At 38.1% G+C, this 14893-nt stretch overlaps 1 protein-coding gene across 3 annotated transcripts; it reads right to left on the bottom strand.

Moving 5' to 3' along the window:
- Window positions 1–1054: 1054 nt before the first annotated feature.
- Window positions 1055–14715, bottom strand: LOC110839227 (opsin, ultraviolet-sensitive). 3 transcript variants are annotated; one of them, XM_022083217.2, is made up of 9 exons: window positions 14261–14392; window positions 13376–13442; window positions 11380–11559; window positions 9833–10048; window positions 8332–8462; window positions 6860–7032; window positions 3524–3684; window positions 1866–1967; window positions 1055–1366 (listed from the first exon to the last, which is right to left on the bottom strand). In XM_022083217.2, the coding sequence occupies exons 1-9, from the start codon at window positions 14277–14279 to the stop codon at window positions 1249–1251; spliced, it is 1167 nt and encodes a 388-aa protein (XP_021938909.1). In that variant the 5' UTR covers window positions 14280–14392; the 3' UTR covers window positions 1055–1248. The 3 variants fall into 3 exon arrangements, with proteins under 3 accessions (XP_021938909.1, XP_021938927.1, XP_021938920.1); XM_022083235.2 differs by lacking the exon at window positions 9833–10048 and having other exon boundaries at window positions 14261–14715; XM_022083228.2 differs by lacking the exon at window positions 13376–13442 and having other exon boundaries at window positions 14261–14714.
- Window positions 14716–14893: the final 178 nt, after the last annotated feature.

Here is a 14893-nt window from a genome sequence, read left to right as displayed (position 1 = left end):
GGTGAGTCACACAAAATGGGAAGCAGAGATCGGGTGAGGCAGAGACCGAGTCAAGCACGTACAGGCTGATGCACACACCGCATCAAGCAGAGACCGGTGAGGCACAGGACGAGTGACGCAGAGACCTTGTTAACCAGAGACGGAGTCAAGCACAGACCTCGTGAATCACACACCGTGTACAGCAGGTACCGGTTGACTCGCAGACTGGGTACGGCTGAGACTGTGTGAAATAGACAGTCCGGCGGAGTCTAGTCCCGATAGGGATGGGCCAGGTCAAATTTAGAAGAAAAAATTTTTCAAATTTTTCGAAAAATCAAAAAACGCTGCAAACCCTCTGAAATGCGCACAAAACCAAAAATTTTCGAAAAATTCGAAAGAAAATTAAAAGTTGAAAATTTTCAAAAATTCTTAGTTTTGTGCGCGTTTTGGACGATTTCCCACGTTTTTTGATTTTTCGAAAATTTTCGAAAAATTTGAAATTTCTCAAAGGGGTACCCCTTTGAAAATTTTCAAAAATTGTCGAAATTTTAAAAAAAATTAAAAATGGCTGCAAATGGCATGAAACGCGAAGAAAACTAAGAATTTTCGAAATTTTCGACAAAAATTTTGAATTGAGAATTTTTCAAAAATTTTTGGTTTTGTGCGCCTTTTGGACGATGTCCTACGTTTTTCGTTTTTTCGAAAATTTTTATATTTTTGTCAAAAGTTCCTCCACAATATCCGGGCCAGAACCGGTCTCTGCACGTCCCTTTCTCTGTCGGACGCGGTGTCTAACGGACTCGCTCTCTGCAAGATGCGTTCTCTGTATCACCCGACACAGGCACAGGACGAGTGACCTTGTTAATTGAATCAATATAGTTAAGTGCACAATACGGTGTCCCTCTTTATGAAATACTGGAAAGAAAGAAAATTAATATTAGAGATGACTAATAGACTTAGAATAATAAAATTAAGTAATGACATGTGTAAGTTGGTGAATGACCTTAATGAAGAAAACAAATTCTAAAGTAGACAACATATTCAACGGAGGCTCAGTCTTTTCTGCATAGAAATATTGAGTATTCCCAGGTCTTTTAATGCATTTTCACATTTCATAAAATCAGAAATTTGTGATTTAATTACACGTAAAAGTAATTGGTTACAATGAATTGCAATGAACGAAGTAAAAAGTTACGCAGAATTCTGCGAAATCAAGAGCAGTAGGTCCTCCCTCTGACTATGCTGCGAACTATGGCAGATGGGAGTAGTTTAGTCCGGAGTGCCCGTGCTGTCAGTACTGACGTTGGTTGTGATGGCAGAGGTGGTCTCACTCTGTGGCTGTGTCTCATCGATATTGAGCCATGGGAGTCGCTTCTGTAGCTCAACTCTGTTAAACAAAGTATGTTTCTCAATTCTGGAAGATGCAATTATTTAATGCCTATGTTGTATCTTGCACTTAACATTTACCAAACATACGAGGAGCGATCGGAAAGTTTCAAGACTGTGTCAATAGAGGGCGAACCGGATGTAGTACGAGCTTCTGCCTTTAGGGGGTGCGGCCTACATTCATAGCGAATCAGTGTGCCAGCCGGCATCATCAAATTAGCATTTGTTTCTTAGTTACGGGCGTTTTGGTAGTGCATTACACCGACCCTCCTGCGATTTCGGAATGGCGTGTGCATCAATTTTGCCAAAGACTCGCCAAAACGGCTACGGAAACCTATGAAATGCTAAAGCAAGCATTTGGGGAGTCCGCAATGGGTCGTGCACAAACTTTCTATCTTTGTATTTTAGAGTGTGAAACAATATCCACCTAAGTTTTCTTACAAAAGACCACAGCTGTTGATATTCCTTAAGATTCCTTAAAGTAAAGAACTTTAGCTCACCTGTATCTGGGGTGACTTATGGCGTACACGTATGGGTCCAGGCAGGCAACGAATTTGCAAGTTAAAGCTGGAATCATACTCGCTCCAGGCGTGAGGAGAGCCCTAGAACATGCAAAAATTACAACTTGTTTATCAACAGGTTTGTGTGACGCGGAGATAACAAATTTATTTTAGTATAATGATACTATGAAATTAATACATACATATTCTGAGTAAACTGATATGGGCGTTCAGTCAGCAAGACTGTATTTTTAAAGGGCATATTAATACACCTTTCTGCTTATATCTCCCCCTTATACAACAACTAACCAACTGACTGACTCTTATAGCAGAATCTGAATGTTCGACACGACAAATACTAAAGCCTGCAACAGGATCCATCTATATTCAGTCCTTGTACCCTATCGCCTGAAGACCCGTCTTCCTCTTTTGTCATCAAAGCAAACATTCCTCAAGAGGTTTCCTCATCAATATTCTGTACGTATTTCTTGTCTGTCTATGCCCATGTCATTGTAATACCCTACATTTCACTGTCTTAACAATATTAGGTGATGCTTATATGCCTATATCATGGCGTTCATATTATGACAGGTCTGTGATGACAATATCCACCTAGAACATTTTGTCGGCATCAAACAATTTAAATTTATGTAAAAGGCATAGTTGATTTGTAAATCTCTGTAATAAAATCTGAGTTTTCTGTTAAATTATTCTCTAGAAAACTGCATAACACGAAGAATCATAAATTGTACTCTTCGCCATATATTATTACGATGATAAAATGAAGAAGGATGAGATGGGTGAGGCATGTAGCATATATGGGAATGATAAGAAATTCATACACAATTTTAGTCACAAAATCTGAAAGGAAGATACGATCTGGGAGATGTAGGGGAGCAGAGTAAAGAAACAGGGTGTGAGGATGCAGACTAGAATCATCTGCCTTAGGACAGGGTTCAAAGGTCTTTTTGGGTTCCTTAAAAGGCAAGGAGTTTCTCGACTAGCTGAATGATTATTAGCATCTTACGAAGGACTCTGAAGCTGAAACAATTTAACCTTTAAAGTACCAGGTGTTTAAATTCCTGCATCCATCGGTGGCCCAATTTAAATTCCACAGTTAAGAGTACACTGTGCGTGTATTTCAATAAAATCATGTACTTTTCTTTAAAACCCACATACAACAACAAAATAAAATATATATTACATATTACATATTCAGAAGAGTTTACTTTGCCGCTTAGAACCATTCCTCAAGCCGTCACTCCGTAATATTATTTTTAATTGAAAGGAATATCGCACATATTTACATTTCTTTGCTATCGGATTTTATTCATGTGTTTAATGGGAGATTTTAGAAACTGTAGAATTTCCTGTTATACGTAAACACAAACGCAGGTTCAACCATTTGAGGGTCAGTTTTCCTCGGTGGTTTCCAACTGCATGGAAAAGGTTGCAAACAAGTTGTTCCTTGAATTGAAAGCGGGTAATTTTATTCCATAGAACTTCTGTATTAGAAAATATTTATGACAAATAAATAAAAGGTTTTATGGTCGCTTGAAGTCTTGCTGTTAAAATTTTACTATAAACAGACAAACAAGTAATAACCATACGACTGCTGTTAGTGAGGCTGGCTACATAGTTATGTCATTATTACATACTGGTTTCCAAATGCTCCAATGAGGGCCATCACAGCATACGGTGTCCACGATGCTACGAACAGGAAGCAGATGCTGATAGCAGCCTTAGCGATGCGAATTTCAGCCGACACCTGGTTCTGCTGTTGATTGCTGCGCAGGGACTCCACATTCATCTTCTTAGCCTGAGAATACAAGCTAGGTACAGCATCAGTTAATCAGAATTAGGTAAAAGAATATATACGAGGCGCGTCCCAAAAGTAAGTTTCCCACTCGTCCCACAGCTAGCAAACCTTATATTGAGCGAAGCGACTGTGCGTACGTGATAGAGCAATGACGTAGCATGGCGCATGCACTAACGGCACTTCCCGCGTTCTCACAGTAGCATCGTTGCAGCTGTTGAAGATGGAGGTTCTTATTCCAGCTCCCGCCGACTGTGAAGTGCGGTCAGTGATAATGCTAGGCCGCACACGGCTCGACGGACAGCAAGTCTCCTGCAGGAGTTCAGCTGGGAGGTGTTTAATCATCCACCCTACAGCCCGGACCTCGCTCCCAGTGATTTCCATCTTTTCCTACACCTCAAGAAATTCCTGTCCGGTCAGCGTCAGCGTTTTGAGAATGACAGAGAGGCGGAGATGGTTGTCACACAGTGGTTCCAATCCCAGGCGGCAGACTTCTACGACACAGGTATTCAAAAGTTGGTCCCACGGTATGACAAATGTCTCAATTCCGGTGGCAAATATGTTGAAAAATAGCTGGACACTTGCTGTATCTGTTGCAATAAATATTTCCATGAAATTGTGTTTTGTTTCTGTAAACGGCCCCTGGGAAACTTACTTTTGAGACGCGCCTCGTACATGTTGTTTCTCACACATGGCAGCTAACCTTCATAGAGATATCTTATCCATGGAATGGTTTTCTTCAATCTTCTTTGTTTAATGCAAAAAGTAATCACTACGCATTGCAATGACGGTAAATAACAGAACTGTCAATTTGAATGGGAATATATATTCACAAGATTGTTATAATAAATATTGGTAGTAAATTTAATTGAGCTATGCTGGCGGTAGCACAGCTACTGGTAGGGCCTCCCTAGCCAGATTGGTCGAGGGGGAGAGGTCAGACTAAGACAGGTACCCTGGTCCTCGAGGTTGGGGGTTGGTCGCAAGGCTAACAACCTTGCACCGTAAAAAGGAAGATGTTTCGAAACCTCAATCATAGCCTCGGACAGACGGACCTAACGGAGGACCGAATGGAAGAGGAGGATTGAGGAGGCCATGGACCGAATACGGACCGGAGAGCTATAGAAGAAGAAGAATAAGTAAATTTAATTACTTCAGTGCTGCTTATCTGAAGAAAATCCCATACATGAAATAGCCATTTGAAGGAGCTTGAACACATTTCAGTGGTGCATTTATAAGTATCATTGTTATATTAGTGATTTCCTTTAAATCTGTTTTCCAAATATTGCATAATATATAACAACTGCTCTTTGTGGTACAGTACTTAACAATTTTCATTCAAGACTTTTCCTCTGAAGTGAAATATGACCAAGAATATATAAGAATATATTTAGGCCTTCAAAATGAATTAAATTCATGCATTATAATATTAATATAATACAAATTGCCATATGTGACAACACATCAAAAAAATCTGGTAAGATATGTATAAAAGTTTATTTAAGCCCAGAAGCAAAGCGTTGATTAGAATAAATTAAACTCAACTGAACATAAGTTAGCAAAGTATAGTAAGAATCTGCCATTCTGAGTTTCATCAACTCTCGCCCTGTACTATGGGCACTATTACATGGAGACAGATGGAGAGAAATGATAAAAGTAACATACTAAGTCTATGAAGCAGAGTTCTTCGTGAGAAGCTGATATTTGCTCAGCTGAAAATGAAAGGTTCACTACTGGCTTTAAAACAGCCAGCCATAGGACCCTATCCTAAGGAAGACAAAGTAAAAAGTAAAAAGTAAAGGTAAAGTTTGTCCCACTACGTGCCATGTAGGCGCTTGGGGGGGGGGGATTACAGCTCCTACTCATTCTTAACCTCGTCACTTGACGGGGGTGAGTGGTCAGCATCACGCCCCGGTCGTGCTTTACTCCCGGGTAAGGACCCCAGTACCCCTTTAGGAGGCTGGGTAGGCCCCAGAGTCGGTTTGAACGCAGAGGCTAGAGGAAAAATCCTCAACCCCCGTCGGGGATCGAACCCTGATCATCCAGTCCGTAACCAGGCACTATACTGACTGGTGCTACGGCGGATCATAAGGAAAACAAATCTAGTCCAAATCCTCATACATTAATTCTGTAAGAACCAATAAATGCTCTTGGAAGGTTTTGAAATTTCATAAAATTATTCTTTTATTATAATGTGCTGTGTATAATGTATTTGTATGCACCTCTAACCAGTGGTCACAAGCCACTATCTAAACACGTCCTTTTGCGCGTGTAATTTTCCTTAGGCTTTACTCCAACGTCCCCTCCTTGCCAACCACTCTCACTGAAGAAATGGAGTCACTGCCAATTTCACAATACACAGTGGAATATCTTTCAAAATGATGTCTGATGCATCATTCTAAAATAGTCTCAGACTTTTTCCTCTTGCATCACCAGCATCCATTACGTGTGAGTTTAGTTTAAGTTGCCGATGTGGGCTTTGGGGTTTCGATCCCACCCCGGTCTACCGCAAGATACTTGTGCTCTTATTTTTAATTTTCATTATTATTGAATTTGTAGTTTAGATGCGTCATGTTTGTGTTGAATTTATATTCCTATAATTTTACAAATATATTTTCTACGACAATCTCCAAACTAATTTTCATATTAATAATTAATAATTCGAATGTTAATTAATTGTTTCACAGAATAATGAACAACTGACCAAAAATATGCAAAACACTACGAATATCAAAAGGAATACCTACAAAAAGAAATCTACAAAACAAATAAATCAATAAATGGTTGCATTAATAAATATATATTAGTTTTAAAGATGAAAATAACAATAAAAAACCTGAGGATGATGCAATAGCATCGAAACATGTCGTAAAATAAGCGCTGAAATGTAACATCGTAATAACGATGAAAAGCGCTAAATTTTAATTTTAACAACAACATTTAAAAATTAAAATTAAGTTTGTGTATAGACTGAAATAATAAATAAATATATACTGAATTTCATTATTATATTTTATACCTTTCGTAAGTTCTATAACAAATCTGTTATTGTTCAATAAGCTTCAACTTTGTTCATTTTGTGCTGCATTTCATCATTATTCTACCCCTCTGTCCCCATTTGATCCGCATATTTATAACTCACAGATCATTTAGCAGAACAACAAAACTGACAACTTACTTGTTCTCGCAGGGCCTTCTCGTGGTTAACTACGTGACTAACAATCTGTGAGTAGAAATAGATGATGAGGCTCATGGGCAGTATATATGAGAAGATGAAGATTGTTACCACAAAGAATTGGTTCTCGGGTGTTTTTGTCAAGTAATCAAAGCTGCAGCTGGTCAGGTAGCCCTCTGTAACGGAAAAGTGTGGTGAGTGAAATAAAATCATCGTAATTCATATTTCACTATCCTCTGAAATGCCACATATTGTCAGCACTCAAAAACCTGTATAAAATTAACCAAAAGACCGAATATCTCAAACGTTCTACAAAAGCCGTTCTATAGACATTCTGCATCTGTCATCCAATAAGTAAACTATTTTTATTTTCATCTGGTCATTTTTATGAGGTTTGAAAGTAGCTAACACTGCCTAAACGGCTGGACATGTCACAACTATCAAACTACGACAATGGTTTAGGTACAACTAATGCAACGAATTCAGCAAAGAAAAATGAGACATAGGTCTCTGTTATTTCCAAGATAAATGAACATATGGGGTTCACAGTGGCCACGTGGTCTGAGGCGTGGACCTTGTGCCGCTTGGTTGCTGTTACCGTGGGTTCGAATCCCACTCAAGCCATGGATGTTTGTCCGCGTTTTTCTGTGTTGTGCTGCCCTGTGTACAGGTACAGGCCTTGCGACGGGCCGATCACCCGTCCAAGGAGTTCTACCAAAATGTCTATAGATCAAAGCCAGCAATAGTTAGGACTCGCAGTGCTCAGGCACTTGAAGAACTGGTCGTCCAAGTATCCAAGTAATGAACATATGTAAATGAATATTGTGTGTACAAAGTGAAACTACAACTGAGTTCAATCTCTTATGTCTCTTCAGCTCGATTCAGTTTCTATCTCCTATATAAAAACAAAAAGATCTTTCACAAGTGTGAAACTTGCGTTAATACCTTGAGAGAGGAATTCAGATTGACTGCGATTGAGAACACGATTTGGACTTGAGAGATGAAGTGACAGGATAATGGAGAAAACTGCATGATGAGGAGCTTCATAATTTACACTGGTAACAAGGAAATTAGAAGAGTTTGGATGAGAAATGCCTTGAATATTTTAGCCCGAGAATCTTAAGAGAGTACTAAAATATATCTTAAAGAAACAGATTGTGTGAGAATGTGGACTGGACCGATTCAAAATAGGATGTTATTGGCTTTTGTGAACATGATAATGAACTGTTCCACAAAGGTGAGAGGCTGAGAAAAACCATGAGATACCTGAGCAAGGATAGTGGGTGCCTGATCCAAAATTTGAACCCAGGATCTCCAAAATATGAAAGAGAATTGCTAACCATTCTACCATGAACTTCACTTATACACTCCATAAAACCAAAGACTTGAATCTATATAGAAATCCTTGTTGATAACACATCTATACTTCCATTACTACCATCTTTGTTATGCACTGTCTCTCTTATAAACCTCACCTGGTACAAATCGCCCCCAGATCTCCAATGCTGGCATTACAGCCCAAGGCAGAGTATAGGCCCACACGAATACCAACATGACGACAGCTCTTCCCCTTGTCACTCTCCCGTGAAATGGCCTTGCAATTGTCCTGCAATAGCAGTTACGGATTCATTGTACAGTTATCACAGTTATAGCTAAATATTTTAGAAAACATCAGCAGATCATGAACATTTTAGACGTAAGTTGCCTTTACCTGAAATGTTTCAAACACATGACAAACTTGTGAGATACTATGTTTCATTAACAAGCATACTAAATTGTACTCGTATGCACCAGTTATTGGTTTGGAATCCTGAGGAGAAGAGACCGCTGGGTAGACTTAGACACAGGTGGGAGGATAATGTCAGGCGGGATCTATGGGAGATAGGAGTTGCAGGAGACTGGATTTTGTTGGCCCAGGATAGGGTCCGGTGGAGGCCTTTGGTTAATTCGGTGATGAACCTTCGGGTTCAGTAAGTCATCTAGTTAGTTAGTATATACATAACAAACTCTTTGATGCAGAGTTTTCCTTAAAGATTTGACACATTATAATATTATTTTAATAACCATCAGACACAACAGTCACTACTGTAGTGGTTTGTTACATTATTAATTTAGTTTTAAATATCCGGTAGCTTTGCTGCAAGTGATTTATTGACCGTCGGGATAGTGGAACACTGAAACAAGTGGAAAATGTAAAATATCAATGTAAAGAAAAGTAAAAAGTAAGCCATCCTGCTATGTGCCATGTACGCACTCAGGCGGGAGAAAGCATACTCAAGCTTGAGGTGAGTGGGCTACATCATGCCTAGCCATGGTTTATCACCAGGGAAACAACCCCTGGTACCCATTTGATAGAAGGCTGGTGGGGCTCCAGAGCTCGCCTGAATGCGGAGGCTAGAAGAGAATCCTCTGCCCGTCTGGGATCAAAACCCAATTGTCTGGCCCGAAGTCAGTCACTATACTGACTGAGTTTACGCAGCTCATACAATATTAATGTAAGGACTATAATAGGAAAAGTATATAATATAATATAAATAATGTAATACATTGGAATGGACTTTAACTTCAAACCAAATTCCAAGTTTTTACTGAACCCAATCTTTCCCACACAAACGTGTATGGGTCAACTGAATATCAGTCCATACTTTCAAACATTTTAATATTATTCTCTCATCTATACTTTGGTCTATCAAGTAGTCTCTCTGTTTCACTTTCCTCCATGCATGGTACATTCCCCTCCTTCTTCATCCTTATATTAGATGAACACTACACATTATAAAATTCTGATTCTGTAATGTTCTATCCTCCTCTTACTTCTTATGTTCATTCTCTTTAGTATTTCTTAAACACTCTCAATCAAATCAAAGGTAAAATTAGTCAGTACACTTTAATCTTTAGGTTTTTGTAATTATAAATGCATACAGAATACAAAATACAGAACACAGAAGCCATATGATTAGTAAGACATAAACTTACATGTATCGGTCATAGGCAATGCAAGCATTAGTTAAGGCGGCACCAATGCCTGAACAGGATCCAATAAAAGCAAAGACTTGGCATGCTACTTGTCCTGCAGCAAATCCCTTATTGAACGAGTTGTAGATGAAGATTGGTGTCTTAAGCATCATGAGGAAATCCATTATTGCCAGATTTACCACAAACATGTTTGATGGAGTCTGAAGTGTCTTCGCTCTGTACAGAAATTAGTGATAGGGACCACCACCATCAGTGAGCATTCTTTGGATCTTTTGTAAAAAGTTCCATACAATACAGTGAAGAGTTACTTGAATAGTTTTCAAAACACATGTCTCAATATTCCGTCTAAATTCTCCATGATGTTTATTTTAATACATATTATCTTTCGAAAAGTTCCATAAGACAGCAGCTAAGTGATGATGGATCCAGAGTTTTTTTGGGGCTACACATTTCAATAAATAATGTAATCACCAAATAATTCTTGGAACATTTCCACTGTTCAGTTTGTGTCATAAGCTTTTGATCAAAATAGCTGTCTTATGTTATCAATATAATGTTTTCTCTGTCACAGATACAGATAACAAATTGCTAAACAGAGAGAAATGCCCTACAAATTCGTTTTCAACATTTGTTTATGCAGATATCTTTCAATGTAAAATACTTTGTGTTTTATACTCTTGCTGTATCTATTTTCCCAAGCAAGCACTGATTTTATTAGAATATTCTAGAAGCAGAAGTCCCGCGCCGTAGCCACGCGGTCTGAGGCATCATGCTTCGGACCAGTGATACGGAATGCGCGCCGGTTCGAGTCTCGGGGGAGAAGAAATTTTCTCATGAGCTTTTGACTGGTGTATGGGACCGGTGTCAACCCAGCATCATGAGGAAATTGGGGAGCTACAATGTGTAGCGTAATCCGGTCAGGAGAACTAGCAATGGCTGGGGGTTCGTTGTGCTGACCACACGTCACCCTTGGATGATCGTTCACCTCTGCTTAGGCATGTGAATGTGAGGCCAGCAGTCAAGCTAGTCGGCTTTTGGCTCTCTGGAGGTGTTACGCCACGGATTTAATTTTAATTCTAGAAGCAGTAATTTTGTGGGAAACCCCCCTCCCAGAAAATATGTTTTGTTGCATTCTGGGTCTACTAGCATTATTAAAGAATCATTAAAAAGTAAAGTTTGTCCTGCTACATGCCATGTAGGCGCTTGGGGTTAGTGGAGATATAGCTCCTCTCTTTCTTGACCTTGGCACTAGACAGAAGTAAGTGGTCAATTTAATGTCCTGTTTGCTGTCCCCTGAGAAACAGACCCTAGTACGCATTGGGCAGGAGGCTGGGTGAGCCCCAGAGCTAGTGTGGCTCTGATATTTCTGAGAAAAATCTCAAGTCCATGTTGGGAATTAAACCCATCATCCAGTCCATGGCCTAATTTACATTAGTCAGTACAGTATATTTATGAAAGTACATTAATTTAATTTTACTACTATATCAATGGTCTCAAAGAAGGTGAAGCATATAAAGGATGTCATTTAGCTGACACAATGCCCTCACGTGGAGAAAATCCAAATGACAAGTCCATTGCCAACAAGAGCAGCAACACAGAAGAAACAATAGAGCAGACCAAGGGAGTAATGCATCATGGGGTCAACCTCAGGGAATGACAGCCAGTGTGACGGTATATGGATCAACTCTTCAACGGGCACATTCCACCCCATTAACCGTGGTGCTACCCTGAAACATGGAAATAATATATTAAACTTGTGGATGTCTCACACAGAAATTTTCACAAATTTATTGATGACTTTGATACTGAAAACTATATTAATAAAATCTTGGGCCATCAGCCATGTCAGATGATCAAAACTTGTTGACATTCCAACGACCATCTATGTCCTTATCCTCAGGGCTACTAATACCGTGTAATCTAAGCAACCCATATGTATAACCGCCCTTTGCTTGTGCACAGTTCAGAGAGCGGGCCAGTGGGCGAAGTCAATTGCTTGCTTTGCTTGAGCCTGTCTTTCAATTATTTGATATCTGAATTGTTTATGTTTATTACTGGATCCCAGGAATGAGCAAGCAACTTTCAGCTTCAGTGGGCCATCGCCAGTCTCTAAACATACAAGAACTGGAAGTGGAATGTTTATATAACATACATGTAGTATATTGATATGGTAAAAGCACTGAATAAAGTTAAAAATTAGAACTGAATGCTGTATAACATTAAACTTACTTCCACAACATTTATACAAACACTGCTTCCAGAGCAAGTATATTTAGAGCCTGAAGATGGCTCACTGAATTTGAATCAAGCAGCTCTCAAGTAACAACAAAGTTGTCAATAAACTTGCCAATAATTTGTGTGAGATGGTGACAATTTATTTATATACTATTAATTTTTGTCAATAATATGTTGACCTCAAAAACATTCACTGATTTTCTGTAAGTAGTATAAGAAAAGATACATCAAAGGACTATAAAGGCTGAGAAAAACAGATAATAATCATGTTATTTAATGACAGTTTCAAGTACAGAGGCTAATTAGTGTTGAATAAGATGGGAAGATGATCATTTCTAAGAAGTTTAGCACATAAAAGTTTGGAGAGGGGGGTCTTGGCCCATTAAAAGGTAACTATGCCAGCATTCATCTACCAATATTGAGGAAAACCACAAAAATAGTTCAGTGAGGACAGCTGGTAATGTAGTTTAAATTCAAATGGGGTATCTCCTATATACACCTCCACATGTTGGTGTTTAAAGTGTTAAGGACACTGTCAATACAACTATATAAGTGTTTACTTCAATTAGAATAGTGAGATGTTAGGCACTATATATTCAGCCTCTCGCCATCCTCAGGTGCTAAATGTAATTGACATACACTAAAATGCATAATTTTCATGGTAGATAGGGACGCACAAATTCATACTTACAAAATATACACAACATGATGCTGTGTTTTAAGATTATGTTCATGATGATGGAGGCAGCAAGGACCTCTGAAATGTCGGTAAACTTCTACCAGACTACATGGTGCAACGACCCAGAAGACAGCCATTTTCAGACTCAATGCCATGAAAACCTCAAATCCTACATATGCCCCCTTCTCCCACTTTCTCCTAAATAGGATTTCAACAAACTGACCCCTTTTCGTGAAACTTTGAACATCATAACAATGAAGTTTATCCCATGTTCATACTTTTTAATTTCTTGTTGTCAGTATTATGAACATGGTGACCACCAAACCTCAAAAATTAAGTAATGTGAAATATGAGGACTAAACAAATGGCAACAGAATTCTATTTAGAGCACCAAAATAAAGATGTCAAATCAATTTACATCTGAAAATAAAGAATACTGGATAAAACTTTGTCATTTGGTACAATGATAAAAATGAATGAAGTCAAAGCGGTGCTTGGTTTATAATTATTAATGTATATCTGTTTGATGTCTGTTTTGACTGACACTTATATGCTTGCTATTTTAAATTTTAAAAAAATGTATGCAAAAATAAAAGGGTTATTAATTTATTTTGTGACTGAACTCTTACCTGGCGTCAGGCCCGAACAGAGAGAGGTTTGAATAATCAATGCCTTGGAGTTCCATCTTGAAGATTACTGAAGAGACATGGCACAATCACTACAATATATATCTACCTGATTCAATCCGATTAGACTCCTGTGTCAGCAGATATCACTAATAAATCCCATTCAAACGTGGCATTACTTACAATGCCACAGATGAAGCCATGTAAATGTTGTGGATACAATACAGAGCCTAATCACTAGAATAGACTTACAAATGAAGAAATACATTGGTTTTACATCACAGACTTTTTATTTTATTCTTGGTTTATTTAATAACATTTTCAACAGATCAGATTATTGAGCATTGAATGATAAGATGATTAGTAAAAAAGAATTGAAAATAACATGATGGTGAAATTCTGATTGCAATCTTCTGGGTTGTGATGCTATGCAGTTACTAATGTTTTAGAGTAACACTGGTAAACCACCTATAAGACTACATGTCATCACATTCCAGAAGATCAAAATGGCCAGTGAATTGGAAAAGATGTGGAAGAAAGCAGTCATGACCAAATGTTAGGTACTGTCTCAGAATTCAACTCGAATGATGAAAACAATGAGAAACCTATATGGATAGTATGTTTATGGGCCAAGATTTGAACCCAGAACTTCCAGAATATAAAACAGGATTGCTAACTGCTTGACTGTGATACCAGTCTATTGGTGTGACAAGGAGAGGGGAAAATATCTTCAGTACAATCACAAAGGAATTGAGGGTGTGTAAAAAGTATGTAGTTCCATTTAAACAACTTCTGGGAAGAATTTATTTCACATAACTTCCAATAAATGCTTCTGTTTGTAAGCTGCAAGTAAAAATAATTATAAATGAATATAACAGTGTTAGTTACCTGGATTGTAGGTAGACATCAAAGTTATGGAGGCATATACTGCGTCATTTTCTGGGCAGAATTTTAATTTTTATTTACTCTTCCCCTTTTCTGTCAGCAATCCATTATACTGGCAAAAATACAGACTTGCCGACATTTTCCGAGATTTTATGATCCTTTGTTTGTTCTATATCGTCCATTAAAAGTTAATGAAAAACAAGAAAGCATTTTTGGTAGACATGTTGATCAGGACATTCCTACGAAAAATGAAAATTATAGGATTGCAGCAAGATTACATTCCGACTGTAAATTTAAATTCATTGTTGTGTATTGGGCATATTGTAGTATTACTATTCCACAATGAAGTTAAACTAATGAGATACATAATACTTCCAAACTAAACAAATAATGCACAAGCAATTCATAATAAAAGCAATGGCGTAAGAACAACATTATTAACACAGATAACAAATACTAATAATCGGTATGCTTACATACCAGTAAATATCTCTGCATTTATACATTCACTCTGCCATCTGGCGAGAGAAGAATTAAACCTGAAATAAGAAATTCGCACAAGAAATTTGTTTAAAAAAATATGTTATACATCTGTGGAATGCAATATGAAAAATTGTGGACTATGTGGTTGTGCAT

This window comes from Zootermopsis nevadensis, unplaced genomic scaffold, assembly GCF_977971745.1.
Source record: "Zootermopsis nevadensis isolate Lab colony 2312 unplaced genomic scaffold, Znev_1.0 Znev_ptg000028l, whole genome shotgun sequence".
Classification (NCBI taxonomy): Eukaryota; Metazoa; Arthropoda; class Insecta; order Blattodea; family Termopsidae; genus Zootermopsis; species Zootermopsis nevadensis.
Note: the sequence above shows the minus strand (reverse complement) of the source record. Positions and strands in the feature narration are given on the sequence as shown.